The sequence below is a fragment of the Tachyglossus aculeatus genome, chromosome 1 (genome assembly GCF_015852505.1).
Source record: "Tachyglossus aculeatus isolate mTacAcu1 chromosome 1, mTacAcu1.pri, whole genome shotgun sequence".
NCBI classification, from domain to species: Eukaryota; Metazoa; Chordata; class Mammalia; order Monotremata; family Tachyglossidae; genus Tachyglossus; species Tachyglossus aculeatus.
This window is the reverse complement of record NC_052066.1, coordinates 73,133,552-73,155,451: the sequence shown is the minus strand read 5'-3', so window position 1 is coordinate 73,155,451 and position 21,900 is coordinate 73,133,552. Positions and strand designations below refer to the sequence as shown.

The 21,900-nt window shown below is 48.7% G+C and overlaps 1 protein-coding gene across 1 annotated transcript in view; it reads right to left on the bottom strand.

Moving 5' to 3' along the window:
- Positions 1–21,900, bottom strand: part of MYO7B (myosin VIIB) — a 198,830-nt gene that overhangs the window by 26,105 nt on the left and 150,825 nt on the right. The window contains exons 34-39 of the mRNA XM_038750824.1: positions 20,139–20,320; positions 14,534–14,661; positions 12,295–12,452; positions 10,106–10,259; positions 8,366–8,521; positions 3,610–3,715 (exon numbers count right to left, since the gene is read on the bottom strand). Coding sequence (XP_038606752.1) covers positions 3,610–3,715; positions 8,366–8,521; positions 10,106–10,259; positions 12,295–12,452; positions 14,534–14,661; positions 20,139–20,320 — 884 coding nt within the window. The remainder of the gene's footprint in view (positions 1–3,609; positions 3,716–8,365; positions 8,522–10,105; positions 10,260–12,294; positions 12,453–14,533; positions 14,662–20,138; positions 20,321–21,900) is intronic.

The window sequence follows — 21,900 nt, the reverse complement described above, 5'->3', positions numbered from 1 at the left end:
GTATATCTATTCTATTTTATTTTGTTAGTATGTATGGTTTTGTTCTCTGTCTCCCCCTTTTAGACTGTGAGCCCACTGTTGGGTAGGGACCGTCTCTATATGTTGCCAACTTGTATTTCCCAAGCGCTTAGTACAGTGCTCTGCACACAGTAAGCGCTCAATAAATATGGTTGATTGATTGAATCTGGAACAAGAATTGAAGCCTGGCTAGATCTCAATTCTCCAGGCTGATTGCTCCTTTCACGGTAACCGTTTCCATACTCATTAGCAGCTCTACCCAGGGATGGGAAGGTGAGGCCGTTGTTGGGTAGCCCGCTTTTGGGTAGGGACCGTCTCTATATGTTGCCAACTTGTACTTCCCAAGTGCTTAGTACAGTGCTCTGCACACAGTAAGCGCTCAATAAATACGATTGAATGGGTAGGGACCATCTCTATATGTTGCCAACTTGTACTTCCCAAGCGCTTAGTACAGAGCTCTGCACACAGTAAGCGCTCAATAAATATGACTGAATGAGAAACAGCATGGCTCAGTGGAAAGAGCCCGGGCTTTGGAGTCAGAGGTCATGGGTTCAAATCCCAGCTCTGCCACTTGTCAGCTGTGTGACTTTGGGCAAGTCACTTAACTTCTCTGGGCCTCAGTTCCCTCATCTGTAAAATGGGGATTAAGACTGTGAGCCCCCCGTGGGACAACCTCTTCAACTTGTAACCTCCCCAGCACTTAGAACTGTGCTTTGCACATAGTAAGCACTTAATAAATGCTATCATTATTATTATTATTATTATAATGAATGAAGGAACAGGTACAAAGGAAGTGACACTCAAACCAAGCTTTGCTCCTTATGAGCAGCTCTGGCACGAAGGAGTGCGCTTTTAGATTATCCATGGATTTTACACAGTGCTAGGGGTGTGATGATTTTTTTTAGACTTTCAGACTGTGAGTCCACTATTGGGTAGGGACTGTCTCTATATGTTGCCAACTTGTACTTCCCAAGCACTTAGTACAGTGCTCTGCACACAGTAAGCGCTCAATAAATACGATTGGTGATGATGATGATTTTTTTTAAGATTTATTTATATTAACGTCTGTCTCCCCCTCTAGACTGTAAGCTGTCCGTGGGCCGGGAATGTGTCTGTTTATTGTTATATTGTACTCTCCCAAGTTCTTAGTTCAGTGCTCTGCGTACAGTAAGCGCTCAATAAATACGAATGACCGACTGACTGACTAGACTTTCGGCAAACCCAAATTCCCCATTACTCTGATCGGACAGTAGAGTATGGGCTCAGAATTTGGGGGAACCAGTCTGATCAAGCCTGTCCTACTCCTGGCTGGCATTTCACCCTACCAAGTGCCAACTGTTGCCAACTTGTACTTCCCAAGCGCTTAGTACAGTGCTCTGCACACAGTCAGCGCTCAATAAATACGATTGATTGATTGATTGATTGATTGAAGTGCAGGTCTGGACCTCAGCCTCTCCACCCGAGCCAAACTGGAAACAGGCCTGAGGAGATTGAGAAGCGATCCCAGCTCACTTCCAATTTGGGCCATGATTTATGCTCATGTGCAGCTAGCCCAGTGGATAGCAGACATCCACTGGAACAGTCGGGCCAGACCACCTTCTCCCAGCACAATTTAAGTTTTCAGCTTCCCAAGTTTCCGTTTTGACCCAGTCTGCCCGTGGCAAACAATCTTGGGACCCAAACGACTGGCCAATCGAGCCCAATCAATCAATCAATCAATCAATCAATCAATCGTATTTATTGAGTGCTTACTATGTGCAGAGCACTGTACTAAGCGCTTGGGAAGTACAAATTGGCAACACATAGAGACAGTCCTTACCCAACAGTGGACTCACAGTCTAAAAGGGGGAGACAGAGAACAGAACCAAACATACCAACAAAATAAAATAAATAGGATAGAAATGTACAAGTAAAATAAATAAATAAATAAATAAATAGAGTAATAAATATGTACAACCATATATACATATATACAGGTGCTATGGGGAAGGGAAGGAGGTAAGATGGGGGGATGGAGAGGGGTACGAGGGGGAGAGGAGGGAAGGGGCTCAGTCTGGGAAGGCCTCCTGGAGGAGGTGAGCTCTCAGCAGGGCCTTGAAGGGAGGAAGAGAGCTAGCTTGGCGGATGGGCAGAGGGAGGCCATTCCAGGCCCGGGGGATGACGTGGGCCGGGGGTCAATGGCGGGACAGGCGAGAGCGAGGCAAAGTGAGGAGATTAGCGGCGGAGGAGCGGAGGGTGCGGGCTGGGCTGGAGAACGAGAGAAGGGAGGTGAGGTAGGAGGGGGCGAGGTGATGGACAGCCTTGAAGCCCAGGGTGAGGAGTTTCTGCCTGATGCGCAGATTGATTGGTAGCCACTGGAGATTTTTGAGGAGGGGAGTAATATGCCCAGAGCGTTTCTGGACAAAGATAATCCGGGCAGCAGCATGAAGTATGGATTGAAGTGGAGACAGACACGAGGATGGGAGATCAGAGAGAAGGCTGGTGCAGTAGTCCAGACGGGATAGGATGAGAGCTTGAATGAGCAGGGTAGCAGTTTGGATGGAGAGGAAAGGGCGGATCTTGGCAATGTTGTGGAGCTGAGACCGGCAGGTTTTGGTGACGGCTTGGATGTGAGGGGTGAATGAGAGAGCGGAGTCGAGGATGACACCAAGGTTGCGGGCTTGTGAGACGGGAAGGATGGTAGTGCCGTCAACAGAGATGGGAAAGTCAGGGAGAGGACAAGGTTTGGGAGGGAAGACAAGGAGCTCAGTCTTCGACATGTTGAGCTTTAGGTGGCGGGCGGACATCCAGATGGAGATGTCCTGAAGGCAGGAGGAGATGCGAGCCTGGAGGGAGGGGGAGAGAGCAGGGGCAGAGATGGAGATCTGGGTGTCATCAGCGTAGAGATGATAGTTGAAGCCGTGGGAGCGAATGAGGTCACCAAGGGAGTGAGTGTAGATTGAGAACAGAAGGGGACCGAGCACTGAACCTTGGGGAACCCCCACAGTAAGAGGATGGGCGGGGGAGGAGGAGCCTGCAAAAGAGACTGAGAAAGAACGACCGGAGAGATAAGAGGAGAACCAGGAGAGAACGGAGTCTGTGAAGCCAAGGTCAGATAGTGTGTTGAGGAGAAGGGGGTGGTCCACAGTGTCAAAGGCAGCTGAGAGGTCGAGGAGGATTAGGACAGAATATGAGCCGTTGGATTTGGCAAGCAGGAGGTCATTGGTGACCTTTGAGAGGGCAGTTTCCGTGGAATGAAGGGGACGGAAGCCAGACTGGAGGGGGTCGAGGAGAGAGTTGTTGTTGAGGAATTCTAGGCAGCGCGTGTAGACAACTCGTTCAAGGAGTTTGGAAAGGAATGGTAGGAGGGATATGGGACGATAACTAGAAGGTGAAGTGGGGTCCAGAGAGGGTTTTTTTTAGGATGGGAGAGACATGGGCATGTTTGAAGGCAGAGGGGAAGGAACCAGTGGAGAGTGAGCAGTTGAAGATGGAAGTTAAGGAGGGGAGAAGGGATGGAGCGAGAGATTTCATAAGAATTGCCACCGGTTCTAGCGCCGGGGCCTGGAGGGGTCTGGTGATCCAGAGACCATGAAGGATGGAGACTCTCACCTCCTCTGTGCCATTTGGAAAGAAGACCTTGTGGGAGAATTTGGTGGCATTCCTCTGGATAGCCTCCACTTCCATGTGGTGGGGAGGCCATTTTCGGGGGCCAGCCCTGGAAAAGACCAACACGAAGGGCTTCATTAATATCACATCATCGTTACCACCTCATCAAAGAGGATTTGTTAAGAGCTTTCCTAGACATCGTTCCCTGCTGTGTGCTGATAGATCTCCTGGCCTAGAGAATTTGCAGTCTTAACATAGTCAGCATCAGTGTAAAAATAGATGGCGCATTGCTACCGACCTCTCTCCCACATCCTACCTCTGGCTTGGAACACCCTCCCTCCTCATATCCAACAGACAATTATTCTTTCCCCCACTTCAAAGTCTTCTTGAAGGCTCATCTCCAAGAGGCCTTCCCTGACTAAGCCCTCTTTTCCTCTTCTCCCACTCCCTCCTGCGGTGCCATGACTTGCTCCCTTTATTCATCCTCCCTCCCGGCCCCAGAACACTTATATAATCATAATAATAATGATGGTATTTGTTAAGCACTTACTCTGTGCAAAGCACTGTTCTAAGCGCTGAGGAGGTTACAAGGTGATCAGGTTGTCCCACTGGGGGCTCACAGTTTTAATCCCCATTTTACAGATGAGGTACTGAGGTGCAGAGAAGTTAAGTGACTTACCCGAAGTCACACAGCTGACAGTCGGCAGAGCCAGGATTTGAACCTATGACCTCTGACTCCATAGCCCGGGCTCTTTCCACTGAGCCACGCTGCATTTCTGTAATGTATTTATATTGACGTCTGTCTCCCCATTTAGACTGTAAGCTCATGTGGGCAGGGAATGTGTCTATTGTCGAATTGTACTCTCTCTAGTGCTTAGTACATTGCTCTGCACATAATAAGCGCTCAATAAGACTGACTACCAATAAATAATAATAATAATAATAATAATGGCATTTATTAAGTGCTTACTATGTGCAAGGCACTGTTCTAAGCGCTGGGCACTGTTCTAAGCACAATAAATAAAATTGACCGACTGACTTGGAATGCATCTGCACTCCGGTTGTCGGACGCGTACGGCATTGTTGCCTATAGCAAGCCTGGGGGCTGTTTTGGCATAGAGGCTCCGGGCTGATCGTGAGTCTCAGGGGCAGAGCCTAAAAAAATGAGTCAGTCTTTGCCCACAAGAGCTGTCTTTGTGTCGCTACATATACACAACGGTTTCTTTAGGCACCATCAACACACCCAGACAGGGAACACCAGCAGTAGCATCGTCGTCGAATGTTGAAGAACGGTTATTTACAGCTGTATGTGAGTTCTCACAAAATGTCTGTCAGAGCCGGTCCATGTCTGGACTGGGGGTGGGGATGAGAGGGGTAAACTGCCAACCGTTGGCTCATGGGGCTACTTTTAGCTCTTTACATTCTGTATTTGTCTAGCTGCAGGAGAAGCCATTCCCACATATCAGCTGCATAAAGGGTGCATTCAGCAGAGCTCAATAAATCTAAGATCAGCCCTTCGGTCTGGTGAGCTTGGGCCGCCTTCCCTCTGGCATTTCGTTTTATTTATTTATTTATTTTTCTGGCATTTTTTTTTAATTTTGCTTTATTCTGATGCCTTGACACCTGTCCACATGTACTTCCCAAGCGCTTAGTACAGTGCTCCGCCCACAGTAAGCGCTCAATAAATACGATTGAATGAATGAATGAATAATAATAATGATGGCATTTGTTAAGCGCTTACTATGTGCAGAGCACTGTTCCAAGTGCTGGGGGGGGGGAGGATACAAGGTGACCAAGTTGTCCCACATGGGGCTCACAGTCTTAATCCCCATTTTACAGATGAGGGAATTGAGGCTCAGAGAAGTTAAGTGACTTGCCCAAGGTCACACAGCAGACAGGTGGCGAAGCCGGGATTTGAACCCATGACCTCTGACTCCAAAGCCCGGGCTCTTTCCAATGAGCCACGAATGAATGAATGTTTTGTTGCCTGTCTCCCCCATCTAGACTGTGAACCCATTGTTGGGTAGGGACCGTCTCTATATGTTGCCAACTTGGACGTCCCAAGCGTTTAGTCCAGTGCTCTGCACACAGTAAGCGCTCAATAAATACGATTGAATGAATAAATGAATGTTTTGTTTTGTTGCCTGTCTCCCCCTTCTAGACTGTGAGCCCGTTGTTGGGTAGGGACCGTCTCTAGATGTTGCCAACTTGGACTTCCCAAGCGTTTAGTCCAGTGCTCTGCACACAGTAAGCACTCAATAAATACGATTGAATGAATAAATGAATGTTTTGTTTTGTTGCCTGTCTCCCCCTTCTAGACTGTGAGCCCGTTGTTGGGTAGGGACCGTCTCTAGATGTTGCCAACTTGGACTTCCCAAGTGTTTAGTCCAGCGCTGTGCACACGGTAAGCGCTCAATAAATACGATTGATTGATTGAACAGCAAGAAGTCTTCATCATCAATCAGTCGTATTTATTGAGCGCTTACTATGTGCAGAGCACTGTACTAAGCGCTTGGGAAGTACAAATTGGCAACAATTGGCTTCAGTGTGCTCTTCCAGAGAGGGCTATACTCCCGGGCTTTCCCCTTGCGTTGAAGACCCAAGGTGGAAACGGCTCACGAGAGCAAACGAGAAGGCCCTTGGAGGATTGTTCACATTGCTGTACAACTCTGTGCTGAGTGTCAGTGCCGCGGGCCTGTAAGCAGACTCTCTGGTGAGCCCCACTGCTGGGGCTACCAACTTCTGAGGAGCTTACCCTTCAGTGTGGCTAGTGGAAAGGGCCAGGAGACCCAGCTAGTCCCACCTCTTCCACTTGCCCGCTTTGTGACCTCGGGCAAGTCACTTAATCATATCGGACACAGTATCCGTCCCACAAAGCGTGGCTCAGTGGAAAAGAGCACGGGCTTTGGAGTCAGAGGTCACCAGTTAGCTGTGTGACTTGGCCAAGTCACTTAACTTCTCTGGGCCTCACTTACCTCACCTGTAAAATGGGGATTATTAAGACTTGTGAGCCCCCCATGGGACAACCTGTTCACCTTGTAACCACCCCAGTGCTTAGAACAGTGCGTTGCACATAGTAAGCGCTTAATAAATGCCATTGTTATTATTATTATACGGGTAATATAAGTAACTGAGGCTCAGAGAGATTATCGTGTAAATATTCTGGGGTTTAGCATAGTGCTTGGCACATGGTAAGCACGTAATAGATACTATCGTTATTTAATTATTATTTATGTGGGAGCTTCCCTGGACTTGAGCAGAAATTCCTGCTCAAAAGATCAGTGCGATTCCTCACTCCATATGTCCACATGCTTGGAGAAGCGGCGTGGCTCAGTGGAAAGAGCCCGGGCTTTGGAGTCAGAGGTCGTGGGTTCAAATCCCAGCTCCACCAACTGTCAGCTGTGTGACTTTGGGCAAGTCGCTTAACTTCTCTGTGCCTCAGTTAAATATTCTGGGGCTTAGCATTGTGCTTGGCACATGGTAAGCACTTGATACTATCGTTATTTAATTATTATTTATATGGGAGCTTCCCTGGACTTGAGCAGAAATTCCTGAGATGGAAGTTTTCCTCAAAAGATCAGTGCAATTCCTCACTCCATATGTCCACATGCTTGGAGAAGCAGCGTGGCTCAGTGGAATGAATGACTACAGAGGGAGGGGACAAGGGCTCCCATGAACAGGTAGTCCAGCTGGGAATTATTGCTCAGGAACTCAGAGATCTGTTCGGAGCGGGAGGTACGTATTTATTACTCTATTTATTTATTTTATTTATACATATTTATTCTATGTATTTTATTTTGTTAATATGTTTTGTTTTGTTGTCTGTCTCCCCCTTCTAGACTGTGAGCCCACCGTTGGGTAGGGACCGTCTCTATATGTTGCCAACTTGTACTTCCCAAGCGCTTAGCACAGTGCTGTGCACACAGTAAGCGCTCAATAAATACGATTGAATGAATGAATGAAAGAGCCCAGGCTTTGGGGTCAGAGGTCATGGGTTCAAATCCCGGCTCCACCCACTGTCAGCTGTGTGACTTTGGGCAAGTCGCTTAACTTCTCTGGGCTTCAGTTATGCCATCTGTAAAATGAGGATTAAAACTGTGAGCCCCCTGTGGGACAACCTGATCACCTTGTAACCTCCCCAGCGCTTAGAACAGTGCTTTGCACATAGTAAGTGCTTAACAAATGCCATTATTATTATGAATTATTATTTATATGGGAGCGTCTCTGGACTTGAGCAGAAATTCCTGAGATGGAAGTTTTCCTCAAAAGATCAGTGCGATTCCTCACTCCACATGTCCTTGGCTTCTTCTAAAACACTAGCAACCAAAGTGAGGAGGAGCAGGCGGCCAAAAGGTCTACTATCCCCAACTGGGTATTCAACTCCTGAAAAATCTGAGCTTGACAGAGGCTAACAGAGCAAGGTGGAGGGACTTCCCTCTCCCCTTCCTCCCCCTCCCCATTCTCCCCCTTACCTCCTTCCCCTCCCCACAGTACCTGTATATATGTATATATGTTTGTACATATTTATTACTCTATTTTATTTGTACATATTTATTCCATTTATTTTATTTTGTTAATATGTTTTGTTTTGTTCTCTGTCTCCCCCTTCTAGACTGTGAGCCCACTGTTGGGTAGGAACCGTCTCTAGATGTTGCCGACTCGTACTTCCCAAGCACTTAGTACAGTGTGCTGCACACAATAAGCGCTCAATAAATGCGATTGAATGGATGAATGAATGACCCAGCGGCCAGGCCTTTACCTCATCACCTTCTGAATTCTGCGGCCGCACTCCGGGGCCAGGAGCGTTTTGCGCCGGGTGTCGATGAACTTCTGGACCGGTTTCAGCAGAGACTTACTGGGTGGGAAGAGCCCAGTGCAGAGCCAGAGCAACTGCCAGCCGCGCTCCACGCTGTAACTGAAAGAAAAGACGCAGCCCTCAAGCAACCCGCAGGAACGGCAGATTTGCCGTGGGGGAGAACCTGGGACAAAGTACAGGGTTACCGTTGGTTATTCATTCATTCAATTGTGTGCAGAGCCCTGTAATAATAATAATAATGGTATTTATTAAGCGCTTACTATGTGCCAAGCACTGTTCTAAGCGCTGGGGAGGTTACAAGGTGATCAGGTTGTCCCACAGGGAGCTCACAGTCTTCATCCCCATTTTACAGATGAGGTAACAGAGAAGTGAAGTGACTTGCCCAAGCTGACACTTGGCAGAGCCGGGAGTTGAACCCATGACCTCTGACTTCAAAGCCCAGGCTCTTTCCACTGAGCCACGCTGCTTCTCACTGTACTAAGCGCTTGGGAAGTACAAGTTGGCAACATATAGAGGCGGTCCCGACCCAACAACGGGCTCAAAGTCTTGGTTGTGCGCTCCAAGTGTCTGAGCGGGATGGAAGGCTGCTTCTTATCAACAGGGGTCAAGAGCAGGGGCCCTGGCTAGGGAATTCACCTCTCACTAATGGGAGTGGGATCGCTTTAGCGAATGAGGCCCCGCTTCCCAGAGACCAAAGGGCAACCTGGATGCCGGACACCATGGGGCACATGATGGAGGGGACTGAATATTCACGATGGCTCTTGAATAGCGATGAGCTCTGATTTAAGATCCAGGCTTGGCTGGAATGCCTTCTGACTGGAATTCCAGTTGTCACGCGAGTCACCGCGGCAGACTAAACCGCTACTATGATTTAAGACGCGTTCCGATCCAGGGCTTGTCCCCGGGGTCGGGAATCCGGGCCCGGGGGGGTGACCTCATCAGTCAGTTAGTTATTCAGTCTCTAATGTCTGGGCTTCAAAGGCCCTTCAGAGGGACAGATTTAGCATTTCATTCCTTCTTCAGAAGGAGGTGACCCTCTGGAGGATGACTCCATGAGGGAGTCTGAGGGTCCCTGAGGATTCATGTGGAAGTACCCCTAGGAAGGGAGGCTGAGGGGACGGGGGGCACTGGATGTGAATCGATTAGAGGACTACAAAGGAGGACGACTAAATGGTTGGTTCATTCCCTTGCAAAAGATGCTGGGTCTGGTAGTGGCTGCGGGAAAAATGAGCAGAGGCTGTGGAACTGGTGAGGGACGTGAGGGGAGGGGAAATGAAAGGGACTCCATGAACTCTAGAAAATGCCGTTAAAGGTACTGGGGGAGGGAAAACCTGTCTTCCAGCATCAGGAAGTTCTGGGAATGCCCAGAACCTCCCTCTCTCTCCTCCCCGAGGGGGTCCAATGGAGGCTCCAAATACTGAGTCCAGTGAAGCGCTGCGGCACCCCCATCCCTCTTCTGCCTTCTGGCATGCCTCATGTCTCAGACAGGGAGGGAGAGAGCGGGCATGCCCTCCAGGAAATTCCTCATATCCAGCTGCCAGTCCCAACACTCCCCTCCTGGGAACCGGGCTCTGGGACATAGTCCAGCAGCCAACGCTCCTCTCTGGGACGATCCCAGGCTATCTGCATGGCTTCGGCAATCAGCCCCAAAGGACGCCGGGCACGACCGGCCAGCCCGCCTACCTGTTGGAGTTCTCTGTCAGCTGCTTCAGGATCTGGCAGTAGATTTCGTCTCTCAAGGCATCTTCATAGATGGCGGCTGTGAAAATCTGGTCGGTGAGCTCCACTGGGGATCGGGCCTGGCTCGAGGGATAGTCTCCCATGTACTTCATGATGGGTGAGGGGGCAGTTCAGGAAAAGAGAGACTAATGAGGAACCCCTGGGAGAAGAGGAGTGTCCCTGGATTGGGATTCCTCTGGGCCACATCTTATTCCAGGGTCATAAATTGGCCCTACATGTTAGATGGATTCAGTAGAGATTTGGCCCAATGGTTATGGCAGTAAGTTGGGCTCAAGGAAGCAGGCCTTGCCAGCTGCCAAGTAACTGTGGCCAAACCACTTATCCTCTCGGGGGCATCTTTCCTCATCTCAAAACTCAGCCAATGAAGGTCACCTTCGGCCTGCCTCCCAGTGATGCTGAAAAGACTGACAGGGTAAGGCCTGCTGTTGGACAATGGGTTTTACAGTTATAAGACTTAGATCCCCAGGCAAACATCCCCAAAACACCTTCTATCTCAACTCTGCAAACCGTCTGTTCCACCCGACTCACCACCTTGGATCTCATCTTTACCCATCTTTGTACCTTTTCGGATTTCATCTATTCAAAATTCCACAATCTGGCCCCAGCCTTCTAACATGCTGTGTATCCCACGCACCCCTTCCCCATAAAACTGTCCTCTGCAACACCCAGACACCTCCAATCTTTAGACAACGCCCTGCCTGACTTATTCTAGGCCATCCTCCCCTCTCGTGCTGCACAAATCAACATCCTCAACTCCACCCTCTCCACTGTACTTGGCTCCTTTGTCCCTCACGCTATCAACCCTCAGCCCTGGATCCCACACAGTGCCCCTCCTTCCTCCTGCGCTGGTGCCACTGAGCACTGCTGGTGGAAAAATCCAGGCCCCAGGCTGACTTTGGCCATCTGTAATTTGTCCTTACCTGCCGTAACTCTGTCCTCTCCTCTGCCCAGCAACACTGCTTCTTCTTAGGAACCTTTTTGCCCAATATCCCCACCAACTATTTCAGACCTTTAACTCCCTCTTGAATCCCCCAGTGTCCCCACCTATCTCTCATCCCTGAGGACTTTGCCAGTTACTCTGACAAAATCCAGACCAGAGGCGTGAGCTCCCCAAAATCTTCACCTCACCTTCCCGGTTTCCTCATCTATTCTGTCATCCTTCCCGGTCCTCTCTCAAGTTAAGCTCTTCTGACTGCTTTCAAAATCAATCCTCTCCACCTATTCCTTCAATCCCACCCGTTCTCACCTTCTGTAAACATGGGCACCCACTCTTTTTCCCTCCCTGCCACCAACTTCAACTGCTCCCTCTCTGATGGCTCCTTCCCTTCTGCCTTCAAACATGCCCATACCTCCCTGATGCTAATAAAACCTCTGGACTCCATCACTCCATCCAGCTATTCTGCTTCCCTTTCCTGTGCAAACTCCTGGAATGGATCGGATACTTCAGCTGCCTCTCCTCCATTTCTCTTCTAGATCCTCTGAAATCTTCTCCCTTCATTCCACCGAGACTTCTCTCTCCCAGGTTACCAGTGACCTCTTTCTTGCCAAATCTAAAGAACTCTAATCCTCCTCAGCCTTTCTGCTGCTTTCCATCACCCAGCAACCCCTCTAAGTTATAAGTTTCTTGATAGCAGGGATCAGGTCTACTATTAAACTCCACTATATATAGTAGTAATTCTAATGGTAATGATAGTACTTCAGGGTCTACTAATTCTATTATACTGTCCTAAGTTTACTCTGCACATTGACTGACTGAATTTTCTTCTTTGCCCCACACTCTCAGAGGTCTGGCAGTCAAGCTGAGGCTCAGAGAGGTGTAGTCATTTCCCCAAGATCACACAGCAAAGACTGGAACTATAACTTTGTCAGATTCCCACTTCAACGTTTTACCACTGGACTTCACTGCCTCTGGAGCTTAAGACCCAGCCCAAATTTCCCACAAAAACCTCCCCCAAAATAACTGGTCCTTCTGGGAGAGTTGCTTTGCCCACTGGAACGGTTGAGCTTCTGTGGGAGACTGGGGCATCTGAGGACCTATACTGAAGGAGCTGAGAGAAGTTGGTAGGGAGATTGCAGGGCAGGGAGGAAGAAGCAGGCAGTCACGGTCAGCTCCGTGGGAGTGGAAAGGATATCAATGAAGCCCTGGCAGGCAGGGTCCCTCAGTTCTGCTGTGGCATGAACTTTCTTCAGCAAAGGCTGATTGAGAGGCTCCCGGGTGTAGGCCCACAGGTAACTCTTCCCCCTTGCCTTAGTTAAGATGGCTTTGCTGATTGTCTCCTTCTCAGGTGCCCTGAATGGGAACAGAGGCCCGATGTTAAAATGCTAAGGAAAGAATGCAGTCCACGCAAAAAAACCTTTCTAATGACTCCTCTTTTCAGGTGACACCAGTCAGTAAGCAATGGGGTCGGGGTGATGATTGGACAGAAGGAAGGAGAGAGGTGATCCTTCGTACAATGCTTTGCACATGGTAAATGCTCAATAAATATGATTAAGTGAATGAATCCAAGGCTCTAAAACCCTGAGACATAAAGCCCTCAAATGGCTGAGGGAGGATAAGGATCTTCTTGTCCCTTCTTGAAGGGCTCTGCAAACATGATGGACGGAGCAGTTGAGAGTGGATCTGCTTGAAGGCAGGGGAATGATAGATAAAATGACCTCTCAAAGCCCCGTCCAGCTCTCTTATTCCATGATTTGGTGTCCATTCTGGCTCCCAGAATGATTGGAAAGCCTCAGGGTTCCCGGAGGGAGTTGGAAGATGCTCCCTGAAGGGCAGAATGAGTTGAAGTTTCCCTCCTTCTGCACGAGGGAAAAACTGTTATTAAATGTTATTTCAGGGTTCATATTGTGCTAGTTGTGGCATGGAACCTTCCCTCTGGGGCCCTGTGGCAGGCTGATTAGGGAAAGGAAGCATCCTGCTGGTACATATTAATTGTTCAATGGTTGGTTCTGGCCTTTTTCTGTCACCTATGGAATATGAAGGCCAATGAACATCACACTCACTCTGCTACCACTGTGGGACAGGCAGCTTCAACTGCCAACAATCTGTGCCCTCACCCGGACACAGATGGATTTGGTTAACGGTGGCGGGTTTCCAGCCAATATCCCAATCTACCCCAGCAAGGCCTATGGGGTCTGTTTCATCATGAGGAAGAGAGGCAATCAGGAGTCCTCTTCCATGGTCAGTGTTTCGGACACAACAATTGTCATCCCAATCCACTTTAAGGTGGTGGAAAGGATGGTTTGGGGCAGCTGGGCCCAGTTCCATTTGTCCAGAATGAGTAACACTATATCCTGGGCAAGGGAGAAAGAATACTCATCCCATTTATTATGCTGAAGTGATAGTTGGAAAATAAGTGGTGACCCAATCAGTGTTGTATTCTGTTTGCAGGGCTAGTTTAGAAATAGTCACAGTGTGGAATAGGGCTCTGGCCTTAAGCGTGGAAATTATTTTCCTCTCAGATATGAACTTCTGACTTGCAGAATCTTGAGAACACCAGTTTCTGGTTTGCCTTATCTGTGGGATTTCTGAAGCCCCAGCCTTGCCTATTCTCTTAAGAGACGTGGTCAGTAGTGGAACAGCCCAAATGTGGCTTCTGGAGCAAGGTTCATCTTAGAGTCCCTGAGATAAGACAAGGAGGTGAATAGAAGATTTGTAGCCTCAGAGTTTAGAGCATGTGCTCCCCCTTCTAGACTGTGAGCCTGCTGTTGGGTAGGGACCGTCTCTATATGTTGCCAACTTGTACTTCCCAAGTGCTTAGTACAGTGCTCTGCACACAGTAAGCGCTCAATAAATATGATTGAATGAATGAATGAATGAATGAATGAATGGGAGATAACCAAGCTTTCAATACACAGACTCCAAACTATGGGAATACTGAAACTGCTCTTTATTCAGAAGAGCTCCCCAAATAATGATAATAGTGATGATTATTATCACTGCTATGATTATCAATAATAGCATTCGTTAAGCACTTACTACGTGCCGGGCACTATACTAAGCTCTGGAGTAGTTACATGATAATTGGGTTGTACATAATCCCTGTCCCACACAGTGCTCACAGTTCTTCATCCTTATTTTACCGGTGAGAAAACTGAGGCACAAAGAAGCTAAGTGACTTGATCAAGGTCACGGAGCAGACATGTGGTACAGCTGGGATTAGAATCCAGGTCTTCTGATTTCTAGGCCTGTGCTCCTTGCACTAGGCCATGCCGCTTCTCAGACTTCCACTGGCAGAACAACTAGGGTTTCGAGGGACACCAACAGCCTCAGGACCACCACCTGAACTTGGGCTCAGGATTAAACCACATCATGTGTGGTAGTGCAGGACCCCGGTCTTCTGAAGGGCAGTCAAACCCCAGGAGAAGCATCACCTGAAAAATTCGTAGGCGAATTCCTCCAGGGTGAAGGGCTTCACTTGCGATTCTTCTTCCTGAGGCTCCTCTTGGTGGGGATTTTGCCTCATCAACTTTCGCTGCTCTGGTGACACGGCCAATAAATTCTGGAAATACAGCACTCCAAGGTAAGGTAGCTCAATGTGAAGCAGGTAAACAAGACAAAACATGGTTCTTCCTCCCAACAACAGCCTGGAGGGTGGCTGGGCGGAGGGAGTGGGGTGCCCTGAACAAACTTTTGCTCTGTTAAGGAGGAGGCCCGCTTGGCCTGGGAGTGGAAATGAGCACCAGCCTGGCTCTGGTCACCATTCACGGGTTTGGGGATGTAACTCGGTGGTAGAGTGCATGCTCTGCATGTATAATAATAATAATGACAGCATTTATTAAGCGCTTACTACGTGCAAAGCACTGTTCTAAGCGCTGGGGAGGTTACAAGGTGATCAGGTTGTCCCATGGGGGGCTCACAGTCTTAATCCCCATTTTACAGATGAGTTAACCGAGGTACAGAGAAATTAAGTGACGAGACCCCGGGTTCAATCCCTGGCATTTCCACTTTTTAAGCATGTGGTACAGTGCTCTGCACACAGTAAGCGCTCAATAAATATGATTGAATGAATGAATGCCAGGCACCTCTGCTTGGGAACCTTGCTATATGCCACCAGTTGGCTCACTGGGTTGTCTGCTCCTGATTGAGATTTTATCAGGAATTTCAGCAACCCTGTGAAGCCTCAGGTTTGAAGTTGAAGCTTAATTGATGGATATCTGCAGCTTTGATCCTGCTTATTTTGACATGAACTGTGCTCTTCCCTGTCATTTATTATTTATTCATATTAATGTCTGTCTCCCCCTCCAGACTGTAAGCTTGTGTCTCTGTCTCCCCCTTCTTCTCTGTCTCCCCCTTCTAGACTGTGAGCCCACTGTTGGGTAGGGACCGTCTCTATATGTTGCCAAGTTGTACTTCCCAAGCGCTTAGTACAGTGCTCTGCACACAGTAAGCGCTCAATAAATATGATTGATTGATTGATTGATTGTGGCGGGCAGGGAGTGTGTCTGTTTATTATTATATTAGACTCTCCCAAGAGCTTAGTACGGTGCCTTGCACGCAGTAAGCGCTCAATAAATATAATTGAATGAATGAAGACCCCAAACAGCCTTTCCTGAAAAACAGAGCTTCATTCTGAAGTGACCATTGGAAACCAAATCTGAGATGATAGAGATTCTTAAAGCCCTTCAGCTTTAGTGACTTTCCTCAGTATGGCAGGGTTTTTTGAAGGCCACCCCAGAGGCAAAGAAAGAGATGAGTTGACCTTGCCAGACCAGCTTTGAGATTCTGACCCAATTTCTGCCCCACAAGTGATAATGATGGCATTTATTAAGCGCTTACTACGTTGGGGAGGTTACAAGGTGATCAGGTTGTCCCACGGGGGGCTCACAGTCTTAATCCCCATTTTACAGATGAGGTAACTGAGGCACAGAGAAGTTAAGTGACTTGCCCAAGGTCACACAGCTGACAATTGGTGGAGCCGGGATTTGAACCCATGACCTCTGACTCCAAAGCCTGGGCTCTTTTCCATTGAGCCATGCTGCTTCTCTTGATAGCCACGAGAGGCTTCTGGACTCCGAAAGTCTTACTCTCAGCCAGAGCTCCATCCCAGACCAGAAGGAATGCATCAGGAGTGCTTTGTGGGAAGACGGGGAGAGTTCACTCAGGCTGCCCTTCCCCATTTTCAAAGCCTTATTATTAATAATTATTATTATGATACTTGTTAAGCGCTTACTATGTATCAAGCACTGTTCTAAGTGCTGGGGTAGGAACACGTTAATCATGTTGGACACAGTCCCTGTCCCACATGGGGCTACCACTCTCAATCCCCATTTTACAGATGAGGTAACTGAGGCCCAGAGAAGTTAAATGACTTGGCCAAGGTCACGCAGTGGACGTGTAGTGGAGTCAGTGTTAGAAGTCAGGTTCTTCTGATTCCCAGGTCCACTAAGCCATACTGCTTCTCCTACTTTAGGCACATCTCCTCCAAGAGGCCTTCCCTGATTAAGCCCTCATTTCCTCTTCTCCCACTCCCTTCTGCATCCTCCTTGCACTTGGATTTGCTCCCTTTATTCACCCCTCCCTCAGCCTCATGGCATTTATGTACACAGTCATAATTTTATTTACATTGATGTCTGTCTCCCCCTCTAAACTGTAAGCTCTTTGTGGGCAGGGAACGCGTCTGCCAGCTCTGTTATACTGTATTCTCCCAAGCACTTAGTACAGTGCTCTGCATATAGTAAGCACTCAATAAATAGAACTGATTAATTGACTGATTGACTGTGGACCCGCTGCTTTAACTGACACTAGAGAAGCCAGCTGTTCCCTCAGCCTAGTAGAAGCTAGGCACTTTGACCTAACGCCACCACAGAGATAAAAGCAGCATGGCTCAGTGCGCGAAGCAGCGTGGCTCAGTGGAAAGAGAGCGGGCTTTGGAGTCAGAGGTCATGGGTTCAAATCCGGCTCCGCCAAGTGTCAGCTGTGTGACTTTGGGCAAATCACTTAACTTCTCTGGGCCTCAGTTCCCTCATCTGTAAAATGGGATTAAGACTGTGAGCCCCCCATGGGACAATCTGATCACCTTGTAACCTCCCCAGCACTTAGAACAGTGCATTGCACATAGTAAGCGCTTAATAAATACCATCATTAAAAGCTGAGGCTAGAGCCCTGATACTGCTAAACACTGGAGGCTTGGACAACCTAGGTGTTTACTCTGTCCTGGACCAGGAGGATGGGTCCAATCACCAGCTAATATTAGCATTTTGCTGATCCCTTCTCATTCACTCATTCGGCCATATTTATTGAGCGCTTACTATACTAAGCACTTGGGAAATAGTGACATTCCCTGCCCACAATGAGCTTACTGTCTACATGTGGGGGGAGATGGACATCAATAATAATAAAGTAAAATTACAGCTATGTACGTAAGTGCTGTGGGGTTGTGAGGGGGGAAGAGCAAAGGGAGTAATTCACCCTGCACATCCAATCCGTCACCAAAATCTGCCAGTCTCACTTCCATAACATCGCCAAGATCCGCCCTTTCCTCTCCATCCAAACTGCTACCTTGCTGGTTCAATCTCTCATCCTATCCCGACTGGATTACTGCATCAGCCTCCTCTCTGATCTCCCTTCCTCCTGTCTCTCCCTGCTTCAGTCTATACTTCAGTCTGCTGCCCAGATTATCTTTGTACAGAAACGCTCTGAGGATGTCACTCCCCTCCTCGAAAATCTCCTGTAGTTGTCTGTCAACCAACGAATCAAGCAAAGACTCCTTACTCTCGGCTTTAAGGCTTTCCATCACCTAGCCCCCTCCTACCTCACCTCCCTTCTCTCCTTCTCCAGCCAGCCCGCCCCTTCCACTCCTTTGCCACTAACCTCCTCACTGTGCCTCATTCTCACCTGTCCCGCTGTCAACCCCTGGCCCACACCCTTCCCCTGGCCTGGAATGCCCTCCCTGCCTCCCCACATCCGCCAAGCTAGCTCTCTTCCTCCCTTCAAAACCCTACTGAGAGCTCACTTCCTCCAGGAGGTCTTCCCAGACTGAGCCCCCTTTTCCCTCTCCTCGTCCCCATCCCCCCCAGCCCTACCTCCTTCCCCTCCCCACAGCACTTGTATATATTTGTACAGATTTATTACTCTATTTTCCTTGTCCATATTTACTATTCTATTTATTTTGTTAATGATGTGCATATAGCTACAATTCTATTTATTCTAACGGTTTTGACACCTGTCTACATGTTTTGTTTTGTTGTCTGTCTCCCCCTTCTAGACTGTGAACACATTGTTGGGTAGGGACCCTCTCTATATGTTACCAACTTGTACTTCCCAAGCGCTTAGTCCAGTGCTTTGCACACAGTAAGCGCTCAATAAATACGACTGAATGATGAATGAAGTGCTTAGTCCAGTGCTCTGCACACAGTAAGCACTCAATAAATATGATTGATTGAATGAAGTGCTTAGTACAGTGCTCTGCACACAGTAAGTGCTCAATAAATACGATTGAATGAATGAATGAATAATTCAGAGTGACGCAGGAGGGAGAGGGAGATGAGAAGAAGTGGGGCTTAGTCTGGGAAGGTCTCCTGGAGGAGATGTGAGTTCAATAAGGCATGAAAGGGGGAAGGTGGGGGGGAGAATAATAGTCTGTCGGATTAAAGGAGGGAGGGTATTCCAGGCCAGAGGCAAGATGTGGGCCAGGGGTCCATGGCGAGGCAGGTGAGATCAAGATAAGAGGCACAGTGAGAAGATTAGAATGAGAGGAGCGAAGTGTGTGAGCTGGGTAGCAGGAGAGAAGCTAGGTGATGCAGGAGGGGGCAAGGTGGTGGAGTGCTTTCAAACCAACAGTGAGGAGTTTTTGCTCGATATGGAGGTGGATGGGCAACCACTGGAGTTCTTTGAGGAAGGGGGTGATGTGTCCTGAACGTTTTTTTAGAAAAATGATCTGGGCAGCCGAGTGAAGTATGGACTGGAGAGGGGAGAAACAGGAGGCTGGGAGGTCAGCAAGGAGGCTAATGCAGTATTCATTCATTCATTCATTCAATCGTATTTATTGAGCGCTGACTGTGTGCAGAGCACTGGACTAAACGCTTGGGAAGTACAAGTTGGCAGCACATAGAGACGGTCCCTACCCAACAGCGGGCTCACAGTCTAGAAGGGGGAGACAGAAAACAAAACATATTAACAAAATAAAATCAATAGAATAAATATGAACAAATAAAATAGAGTAATAAATACGTACAAACATATATACATATATACAGGTGCTGTGGGGAGGGGAAGGAGGTTAGGTGGGGGGGAGGGGGGGAGGAGGGGTAGAGGAAGGAGGGGGCTCAGTCTGGGAAGGCCACCTGGAGGAGGTGAGCTCTCAGTAGGGCTTTGAAGGGAGGAAGAGAGCTAGCTTGGCGGATGTGCGGAAGGAGGGCATTCCAGGCCAGGGGGATGAAGTGGGCCGGGGGTCGACAGCGGGACAGGCGAGAACGAGGCACGGTGAGGAGATTAGCAGCACAGGAGTGGAGGGTGCGGGCTGGGCTCGAGAAGGAGAGAAGGGAGGTGAGGTAGGAGGGGGCGAGGGGATGGACAGCCTTGAAGCCCAGGGTGAGGAGTTTTTGCCTGATGCATAGCTTGATTGGAGATTTTTGAGGAAGGGAGTAACATGCCCAGGGCATTTCTGCACAAAGACGATCCGGGCAGCAGTGTGAAGTATGGATTGAAGTGGGGAGAGACAGGAGAATGGGAGATCAGAGAGGAGGCTGATGCAGTAATCCAGTCAGGATAGAATGAGAGATTGAATGAGCAGGGTAGCGGTTTGGATGGAGAGGAAAGGGCGGATCTTGGGAACTTTGCGGAGGTGAGACCGGCAGGTTTTGGTGACGGATTGGATGTAATTGGATTGCAGTAATCCAGGAGGGATAGGATGAGCAAATGGATTAATGTGGTTCTAGTTTGGATGGAGAGAACAGGGCAGATTTTAGCGATGCTGTGAAGGTGGGACGGACAGGATGGTCCACTGTGGAGCTCCCCCTCCCCCAGAGCGTTCCTTACCAGCATCTGGGAAGATGGCTTCAGGACGGTGGGGATGACATAAATGGCATCTAGAGGCACAGCTCCACTTTTGCCTGTCCTCTCATTCTGAGCGCTGATCCAGTCTTTAGTGGCCACTATCTTCCGGTCATTATTCAGGATCAACAAGTCTCCTTTCTTGCAGGCCAGAAGGGTGATGTCATCTGGAAAGAGAAGCAGACCCCTGAGGGACTCTCCCACTGCCTTCTTGGTGAATGAGGTAGCCCCAGATCACTCCAATCCCAGGAATCAATCAATGGTACCATTATGTATTGAGCACTTACTATGTGCAGAGCACTGTGATAAGCCCTTGGGGGAGGAAACAGGCCAACTGAGAAGCTGCGCTTCCCTAGTGCATTCTGGCCATAGGATCTTGCTCCGAAGGCCAGTCATCTTCTTCTTCCCAGGGCACACTCTCCCAATTCCCTCCTCAGCATTTATGTACTTGCAGACGTGTCAATTTACACTGTATTACCAGGTGCTATTTAGGAGCTCTTATGTTCAAAGCATTGTGCTAATCAATCAATCAATCAATCGTATTTATTGAGCACTTACTGTGTGCAGAGCACTGTACTAAGCACTTGGGAAGTACAAGTTGGCAACATATAGAGACAGTCCCTACCCAACAGTGGGCTCACGGTCTAAAAGGGGGAGACAGAGAACAAAACCAAACATACTAACAAAATAAAATAAATAGAATAGATATGGACAAGTAAAATAAATAAATAGAGTAATAAATACGTACAAGCATATATACATATATACAGGTGCTGTGGGGAAGGGAAGGAGGTAAGAAGGGGGGATGGAGAGTGGGACGAGGGGGAGAGGAAGGAAGGGGCTCAGTCTGGGAAAGCCTCCTGGAGGAGGTGAGCTCTCAGTAGGGCCTTGAAAGGAGGAAGAGAGCTAGCTTGGCGGATGGGCAGAGGGAGGGCATTCCAGGCCCGGGGGAGGACGTGGGCCGGGGGTCGATGGCGGGACAGGCGAGAACGAGGCCCGGCGAGGAGATGAGCAGCAGAGGAGCGGAGGGTGCGGGCTGGGCTGTAGAAGGAGAGAAGGGAGGTGAGGTAGGAGGGGGCGAGGGGATGGACAGCCTTGAAGCCCAGGGTGAGGAGTTTCTGCCTGATGCGCAGATTGATTGGTAGCCACTGGAGATTTTTGAGGAGGGGAGTAACATGCCCAGAGCGTTTCTGGACAAAGTCCGGGAAGCAGCATGAAGTATGGATTAGACTTAGATGGATGGATTAGACTTTTAGACTGTGAGCCCACTGTTAGATAGGGACTGTCTCTATATGTTGCCAACTTATACTTCCCAAGACCTTAGTACAGTGCTCTGCACACAGTATGCGCTCAATAAATACGATTGATTGATTGATTGATTGAAGTGGGGAGAAGCATGAGGATGGGAGATCAGAGAGAAGGCTGATGCAGTAGTCCAGACGGGATAGGATGAGAGCTTGAACCAGCAGGGTAGCGGTTTGGATGGAGAGGAAAGGGCGGATCTTGGCAATGTACTGGGGTAAAGGAATCCCTCTCCTATTTAAGCCCTTAGTCACAATCATCTTTCAATTCCCTCCTCCCTCCTAGTTGTAAATTAATTCGTGTCTTCCTACTCTTTTTCAGTTGAAGCACCTAAAAGGGGGAAGCATGTCTTTAACTTCTACTTTACAGGAAGCAGTGTGTCCTAATGGAAAGAGCACAGGCCTGGACGTCAGAGAAGCTGGGGTCTAAATCTGGCTCCTCCACT